The 9,170-nt window shown below is 38.3% G+C and overlaps 1 protein-coding gene across 1 annotated transcript in view; it reads left to right on the top strand.

Annotated features, from left to right (window-relative positions):
- The first annotated feature begins 1,083 nt into the window (after nt 1-1,083).
- SMAD5 (SMAD family member 5) overlaps nt 1,084-9,170 on the top strand; it is a 36,317-nt gene continuing 28,230 nt past the window's right edge. Inside the window, exon 1 of the mRNA XM_013005714.2 lies at nt 1,084-1,095. Coding sequence (XP_012861168.2) covers nt 1,084-1,095 — 12 coding nt within the window. The remainder of the gene's footprint in view (nt 1,096-9,170) is intronic.

Raw genomic sequence — 9,170 nt, 5'->3', positions numbered from 1 at the left:
GTCTAAAATCTTTTGTACTACCCATTGATACTATTTGTATTTTGGAATAGTTTTAAGATACTGTTCTTGGCATTAATAGGATTAGATTTATGTATTCTGCAACTTACTGACACCACCCACGTTCATCTTAGAGTGCTTTAAAAAAATTTATGTAGAATGTTTTGATGGTGGGAAGCCCTGAGGGTGTAGTGGTTTAGTATGCCTTGGGCTGCCAACTGCAAGGTCCATCAGTTCGAAACCACCAGCCGCTCTTTGGGAGAAAGACAGGCTTTCTACTCTTGTAAAGAGTTACAGTCTTGAAAATTCACGGGGCAGTTCTACCCTGTCCCAAAGGGTCGCTTTGAGTCAGCATCGACTGAATGGCAGTGAGTTGGCTTTTTAAAAAATTATTTTATGCTGTTGTTAGGTATTGTTGAATCAATTCCTACTCATAGCATCCCTATATAAGAAATCCTGCTGGTTCTGCACTGCCCCCACAAGCACCGCCACAACCTGGGCCCACTGCTGCAGCCAGTGTCAGTCCATCTTGTTGAGGTTCTTGCCCGTACTCTTTGCTGGCCCTCTGTTTTACCAGGTGTGATGTCATTTACTAGGGACTGATCTCTTTTGATGGCATGTCCACAGTATGTGAGATGAAGTCTTGCCATCTTTGCTTCTAAGGAACATTCTGGCTGTACTTCTTGAAGATGGGTTTGTCTATGTTGTTTATAGACAAATATACCGTAGTTTAATTTCCCTACTGATGGATTTTCAGAGTTTTTCTAATATTTCAGTGTTTTAAACAATGCTACCTTAACGCGTGTGTTATTGCTGAATAATGACCCTTTTATGGTTTACGTTTCAGGCATCATCAGAGCTTCAGTCATGTTATCATTGTTTGCTCACTAGGTACTTCTAGCAAACATCCGACCTCAAGCTTAGTGTGTACCAGCTAAACTAATTGTGTTCCTGTGCCAGAGCAGTTCTTTGTCTGACACTGGTATTGCCACTCTTGTAGCCACATTTGTTAGGTTAGAGCATTTTCATCATTTTGTTTAGGTGGGAAAAAGTGGCAATCTTTGTTTCTCGAGTGTTTACCTAGTGATGCACTTCAAGGTAAGCTCGGTGTGTTCGTTGGCCCAGGATTAGAATGACAGAGGTGCCCATCCAGGCTGTCAAGTGCATCTTTTCAACCCAAAAGAAAACAGGTAAGCCAGCTCTTACACAGCATCTGAAAATACCAAAGATGCAATCCGCACGTCCTGTGCTAACAGCGTCCTGTTGGCGGCAGCAGGAAAGTCTATTCTCACTAGGCAGTCTATATCTCACCATGTAGTAGTCAAGCTTCCCTCAAAAATCAACACTGAGTAACGTGCACGAAGCAAGAAGACTGGAGCACAAACTAAACCCAGTTTATCGCAAGAGGAGACAAAAGGACTCAAGGATTGAGAATGGGAGAGTGATGGGTGATGAAAAGCCTTAGAAAGAAGTTTAGAAAAGGGCATATAAACTTCTTTCTTTATATATATATGGTGCTAAGATTGTGATGCATCTTATAAACTGTAGGGTTTTAGTATTGCTTTTTCTTGTCATTTATTGGCTATGTATAACTTGGCCTTGTTGATAGATAGTGCTGTCCTTGTAGTTGTGATGTGTGTCTTTTAACTTCCAGTGTTGAATGATTGCTATTTAAAAATCTCATCTTGGTTATTGCTTGCAAAAGCAAGCACCTGTGTCAAGACTTGTAGGATAAGTGTTAGTGATTAAAAAAAAATACTGGTACAATATTGAAACACTCTAGACCAACTATATATATTAATGGCAGGGAAGTCAATTGTGAAGAAAGAAAGATAAGTGATCAAAAGCATTGTGTCATAGTTTACTTTGTAGTTTTTCCTCTTTTAAATATTCATAAACTAATGATGCTTTTTAGAGTTGATGGGTTTATATATTTGTTGAAAAATAGTATAGTTGCTGTGTGCTGCCAAATTGATTTTGACTCATAGCAACCTTACAGCTCAGCTCAGGGAAAATTTATTTATATATGTATAGATGTAATCACCACCCAAATTAGACAAAACCTACTGCCATTGAGGTGATTCTGACTCAGTGGTCCTTTGTAGGGTTTCAGAGATTGTAAATCTTTGTCTCAGTTGTCTACTTAGAAGTGACTGGTGGGTTTGAACTGTCAGCCTTGTGGTGAGAAGCCTAGATAAAGAAATTCCTAGCTCTCCGGGAGGTCTTCTTGTCTCCTCTTAAATTCCTCCCCAAACCCCATTTCTGGTGTCTGACGCCATAGGTTAGTTTTGCTTGTATTTGAGTGCCAAATAAGTGTAATCATATAATGTGTAATCTTTGTACTTGATTTCTTTTTCTTAGTGTTCTATTTATGAGGTTTATCTATGTTGCATATTGTGGAGGTTAGATTTTATGTCAACTTGATGCATTTGTGTGGAGGTCAATCTGTCAATCAGATGGTATCTTGATTATGCCTCCTTGGGGGTGTGGCCTTTTATAAGCGAGATCATGAGAACTTCTTTTCTATTTTTTTCCCCCTCTCTCTGGCCCTTTGCCTTCCTCCTTGCTTGGATTCTGTGTCTGCCTCTAGGGGTGGCCCTGAGAGCTGGCCCTGGGAGCTGTGTGAGCCCTGCCATGCTTCCACAACTTGGATCCACCTGACTCTGCCTCCACCAGCCTGTGATCTCTTTGCATCATCACTTTCTGTGTCATCAGCCTGCGGCTACCCGAGCGAACAAGGCTCCAGCTAGCATCTGAGCCATGGGCTTGAGTTGGAATGGGCTGGGATGCGTGATAGAATGGGCTTGATAGAAAGTTATTTCTTTGTCTTCTTTTAGGAAGCTATTTCTTAATACATCTATGAGTGTCACTGCTTTTGTTTCTCTGGACAACTCAGCCTAACACATGTGTACTAGCAGTTTTTCTTTTCCATTGCTATATTTCATTATATGAATGTATCATCACAATTTGTTTACCCATTCTACTCTTGATAGTTACTTGGGTTAGTTCCAATTTGGGATAAGTATAAATAAAATTGTGATAAATAAGTTTTACCTTTAGCGCAAACAAGCACAAATAAGCACTCAGTTCTTTAGAGATACACAAGAAGACTTCAAAAATTTTATGGAAAAATTATCTTTTTACTCTTTTTTTTTCCTCCCACAAACTTTTTGAAACAGTATAATCAAGAATGGAGTTCCTTGGCCATTAGGATCCATGTTTAGCTTCAGTAGATACTAGCAAGCAATTTTCTAAAGTAGTTGTGCTCATTTACATGTGTGTCAGCAATATATGAGAGTCCCCGTTACCTGTGTCCTCATCAGTATTTAGTCTTTTAAACATTGGTAGCCATTCTGCGAGAGCTCAGTGTGGTTTTATTTGCATTACTTGCTTTGGTAACTAAGGGTGTTGAGCCCATTTTTCTATCTAATGGCCATTTTGATAGCCCCTTTTATGAAGGGTTGCCTACTCCCTAGTGGATTTTTTTGATGAATTTTGCTTCCTTTTATAACTTGGTAGGAGGAGATTTCAATAATGAATGCTTGGATAATATGCACATGTCATTTATGGAGTTTGGAAAGTATATAAGACAATTTAAGGAAGATTTCCATCCTATGTTTAAATTTTAAAAATAATTCTATATTTAAAAACATGAGTCCAGTGTTTGCCTGCATTTCTCACTTAAAATAGAAAATACTGAGCCACGTGAGATTCCAGCTGTCACTTTAATGAGAATTCTTCAGTCGTTCATAGCTTCTGGACTTCAGCCACACTTTGGTTTGTTGAGTTGAAGATCTTTCCTCCCTTGGCTCATCTTTGATGCCTTCCTTAAAATGCTTGATCCACTAGCACTATTATTGATGTGGGGGCATTGTTCCCGTAAGCTTGTTGCAATACATAAGTGATTTGGGAAGGTATCCACCAGAGTTTTGTGACTTTGCCCTGATAATCAAGATAATTTTTTCCCCATGACACAGGTGTCCTGTTTTTGTCTCGTTGTTTTTAAAGACACTCTAATGAGACAAAGAAAGTATGCTTCTTCTTCTTTTTTTTTTAAAGAAAGTATACTTCTAAGAGAACTTGCCTGTAGCCATCCGCTGGCCACAGAGACATGTTTAAACATGTTTTGCTTTGAATAAAACCCTGCATGGATGGTGCCATGGGTTTAGTCCATGTAGTACTGAAAGCTCTTTTGGGGAAAATACCAAATGATGCAGGGAACATGAAAAGAAGACAGGAGGAATACACAAAGTCACTGTACCAAAAAAGAACTGGTCAGCATTCAACCATTTCTAGAGATAGCTTCTAATCAAGAACGAATGACACCGAATGAAGACGTCTGAGCTGCTCTGAATGCATTAACGAGAAACAAGGCTCCAAGAGTTGATGGAATACCAGTTGAAATGTTTAATATAAGGTGACCAGACGTTCCACTTTTGGCGGGACAGTCACAATATTTAACAATTTTTCCCGTGTCCCGCGGCGTTTTAAAAAAGTCCCGATTTTTGGAAAGAACGACAAGCTAGGCTTTATGGTTTTCGGCTGCTATGTGGCTATTTTGCCAGGATATGAGTTTTATCAATGGTGTCCCGCTTATGTCCCGCTTTACCAATGTTAAAATCTCGTCACCTTAGTTTAATAGGCTAATGAAGCACTGGAAGCATTCACTCAGGTGTCAAGAAATTTGGAATACAGCTATGTGGCTAATTGACTGGAAGACATCCTTATTTGTACTAATTCTGGAAGAAGGTGACCCAGAGAGAATGTGGAACGATATCACTACAGCACATACAAGTAAAGTTCTACTGAAGATCATTCAACAGTTGTAGCAGTACATCAACAAGGAGCTGCCAGAAATCCAAGCTGGATTCAGAAGAAGATGTAGAGCGAGTGGTCATTGCTGATGTGAGGTGGATCTTAAAGCGAGAATACTGTAAAGATTTTCACTTGTGTTTCATTGACTGAAAAGACATTAGGCTGTGTGCATCTTAAAAAGTTGTGTATGGCCTTGAGGCGAATGGGAATCCCAGAACATTTAATTGTACTCTTTTGGAATCTAAGCAGATCAAGAGGCAGCTGTGGGAATAGAAAAGGAATATTCTATGGTTTAAAATAAGACAGGTGTGTGTAAGAGTTGTATCCTTTCACCATATTTCTTCATTCTGTATGCTGAGCAAATAATTGAAGAAGCTGCATTACATGAAGAAGAATGTGGTATCAGGATTGGAGGAAGGTTTATTAACAACCTGTGATATGCAGGTGACACAACCTTGCTTGCTGAAAGTGAGGAGGAGGAATTGAAGCACTTGCTGATGAAAGTGAAGGAACACAGCTTTCCGTGTGGATTACAACAGTGTAAGAAAGACCAAATCCTCACAACTAGACCAATAGGTAACATCATGATAAATAGAGAAAAGTTTGACGGTAAGGATTTCTACTTGCGTGGATCCACAATCAATGCTCAAGGAAGCAGCAGTCAATCAGAGGGTGCATTACATGGGACAAATCTGTTACACTAGGCCTCTTTAAGGTGTGGAAGGGTGTCATTTTGAGGACTAAAGTGGGCATAATGTCAGCATCCTATTGATATTCAATCACCTCCTATACAAGTGAAAGTTGGGCATTGAATAAGGAAGACAAAAGAATAATGTATGCATTTGAATTATGCTGCAAATGAAAATTATTGAAAGTACCATGGACTTGCAGAAAAACAAATCTGTTGTGGAAGAAGTGCAGCCAGAATACTCCTTAGAAGTGAAGAAAGAGGGACTTCTTAGGAACCAGACTAGTGGTATTTAGTGACAGCAACATAGGGATTTCTAGTAGCAATGCTTTTGACTTGCACCTTTATTCTCCTGATTTGTGCGTCTATCAATTAACCAGTACTAGGCTATTTTGATTACAATGACTTTAATGTGTGTTGCTGTTAGTGTGAGACCTGCTTTATTCTTCATTATTTCTTTGGATATTCAGGATTTCTTTTCATACAAAGTTGATCGTTGATTTTTCCATTTCCATGAAGAATGTTGTTGGGATTGCATTTTATTTGTAGATCACTATAGATAAGATTGACATTTCCACTCTATTGATGCTACATTGTGTTGCACTGCTAATTCAAAGTTGGAGATTCAAACCCACGAGCTGCTCCATGGGAGAAAGGTAAAGTTAGCTGCTTCTGTAAAGATTGTATAACCTATGTGGGATTGCTCTGAGTATCTTCTGATTTATGTAGGTTGCTTAGCCTCTGCAATAATTTTTTATAATTTTCATTGTATGAGTCTTTTTGTTCCTACTAGGTTAATTCTTAGATATTTTATACTTTGGAGAAGCTATTATAAATGGTATCTTGATTTCCTTTTTTTATCCTTCTTCCTTATCAAAGTAACCAGTATTCAGTGTCCCAAGATTGTTGTTGGTGACCTACGTACAGTGATACCTTGGTTGTTGAAGGACTCCAAGCTTGAACTTTCCACTACTTGTACAGCAAAATTCGAGAAAAAAAAATCTGCTCAGTGTGCGTAAATTTGCTTGATAGTAGAACCGAAAATCCGACTTGGAAACTGTACAGGCCTAGAGTGAGCCACGTGTTGAGTCAAGAGGCCACAAAGGGGTGGTGACACCAGTCTCAGCATCATTATCACTCAAACAACAGAGTGTTGTGTTAGTGCATGAAAACATTTTCAGTGTACGCTTTTTTGTTGTTGCTTTATTGACATAAAATATCATATCCATGGCTCAAAGAAAGCTAATACCAGCAAGAAAGCTGAGGGAAACTGAGAACCACAAAAGAGTTATAGAAAGAATCGTGTGAAAGTTAAATGGGTCCCTGCTCACCTGATTTGGCAGCTGAATCCAACATGGCTAAGTCAACATTTATCAACATTTTTGAGGTGAAAAAAATGTGATTTTTAAAAATACAGCTAATGTAGCAAAAAAGTGAAATCGTTAACCACAAAATGTAGTACTGTTAATTTGATAAATCAGAAACCACTCAATGGGGGTAGCAATCCGGAGACACTGAGTGATAGGCAAGAAGGCTAAAAGCCTCCATAGTGATGTAAAGACCTGGAAAAATGAATTTATAAGTGTAATTTTGGGGCTTCAGAGCCAATTAATTTGTTTGCCATGATTTCTTACGGGGGAAAAATATGTTAAGTTCTGGAACTTTTCAGTGTTTGAACACAAATTTGGATCTAATTGAGTTGACAACTGAGTTCTTGTATAACTGAGTAGTGTCCAATCTGTCCTGCGTCACTTACAGTCATCGGCAAGTTTTAGACTAGTTGTGGTGGCTGCCCCAACCATCTGTCTGTGAGGCTCTCCCACACTCGCATTGGCCTTCTGTTTCACCAGTGTAACCCTCCGTAATGACATGAACAAAGCAAGGAAGTAGGACAGTTTTCTGTTGTGAGCCATAGGGTATTCCTCGGCTACTTTTTGGAAATGGATCATCAGGCTTTGTGCCTTTATCTGTCTTTGTCTGGAAGGTCCACTGAAAGCTGTCATGTGACCTGCTGGAATTTGAAGCACAGGTGGCATAATTTCCAGCATCAAGGCAGCACAGTAAGGCATTTTGACAAGTCAAGTGGTTATCATGGAATTAGTATGTATCACTTCATACATATGCTTATTCTGCTACTCTGTATGTAGCCACAAATAACATTTTTTTGGTATTTAATTTTATACACATCTTATGTTTTTATATATTTGAAGGGTTTTTACCCCTCCCATTTATTTACATGATAAATAGGCACTGTCTAGGTTAAGAGTTAGTGAGAGTAGATAAGGACGATGAAACCACTTGCTTTAATGGAATTTAACATTTCCACGAAGAAGGCATATAGGTAATAAGCAAAGATGGTAATATCAGGTAAGAATAAATGCCTGGAAAGATTGGATCATATCAGAGGTTGGGTTTTGATGTGGGAGTGAGATTTCAGATAAAGTAGTTAGGGAGGTGATAATTTAGCAAATGAAATTAAATGAACAAGTGTGAAGAGATTACATTTGAGCAAATGGATTAATTGAGAGAGTAAAATCTGGGAGAAGAGAAATCAGGGGCAGAGAAAATTAAGTGCATAGGGTTTGAGGTGGAAATGACCTTGTAGTGTTTGAGAAGTGGAAAGAAGTCAGATGTTTGAAATGCCATGTTGGCTAGCTGGAAGATGGTAAGTTAAGAAGAGCTTGAAGGGAATGCTCAGGCTTCATTCACTATCTAGGTCTTGGGGATGATGTTAGGAGTGTGGATTTTGAGTGTGATGGAAAGCTACCAGACATCTAGTATGGAGTAGTGACCTGCAGGCGGTTTTACCCATGCTTCATCAGGGGAGCACCACTGCTATCACGCCCACTCGCTCAGAGTTTTGTTAGAGGAGAGTGCCTGGTGCGGCTTTGTTTTGGCATCTTTGGTCTGCGTTTTTCCCCTAGTAGACTTATTACAAATAATTGTAATAGTGTACGAGGGACTTTAAATAGTTCAAGAAAAAGTATAGTTAGAAGGTAATGAAATTTTCTATAAACCTTTGAAGTCCTCTGGAATATGAAAGAAATAAATATTTAATAGAAAAGCAAAACTTATGTTGCAGTCAGTAATGTCAGTTACCAATACAGTTAGCATATAATAATATGCCTAAAATATCACCGAAGCCAGTAGAAATAATAAAATTTAAAGTTGTCCTTTTTAAAAATTAAACTGATTTTATTTTCCTTGTCCATTTGATATTCTTGGTGCTAAAAATACTTATTTTTTGGCATTTATATAGATTTTTATTTTTGAAGGTTTGGTGCAGTTTATTTGATGACAATGCAATACAATTGTAAAAAATCTAATGTGACTATAGGGTTGTTTTGAGTCAGAATTGATTTGAAGGCAGGGAGAAAAGAATGTGACTTGAATAGTATTATGGATTCTGCTCAAACCTTGTAAGTCTGTGACATAAAAGTAATGCCCTTAGTTCGTGAAGAGCTAGATTATTTCTTAGGTTTCAGTTCACATCAGAACATACTGTGTTCCTGTTTGACTTCATGTATAATGTAGATTTAATTGAAGAAAAAGAACTTATGAATCACATCTTAGAGCTCAGTGGCCTGACAAAGGAAATAGACTAGAATCTTTTTTGGATAAAACATAGGTAGAACAACATGTTTATGCTTTTCACTGTTACTGAATTTTT

This window comes from Echinops telfairi, unplaced genomic scaffold (assembly GCF_000313985.2).
Source record: "Echinops telfairi isolate 266 unplaced genomic scaffold, ASM31398v2 ScPeMD7_7469;HRSCAF=8507_1, whole genome shotgun sequence".
Taxonomy (NCBI): Eukaryota; Metazoa; Chordata; class Mammalia; order Afrosoricida; family Tenrecidae; genus Echinops; species Echinops telfairi.
Note: the sequence above shows the minus strand (reverse complement) of the source record. Positions and strands in the feature narration are given on the sequence as shown.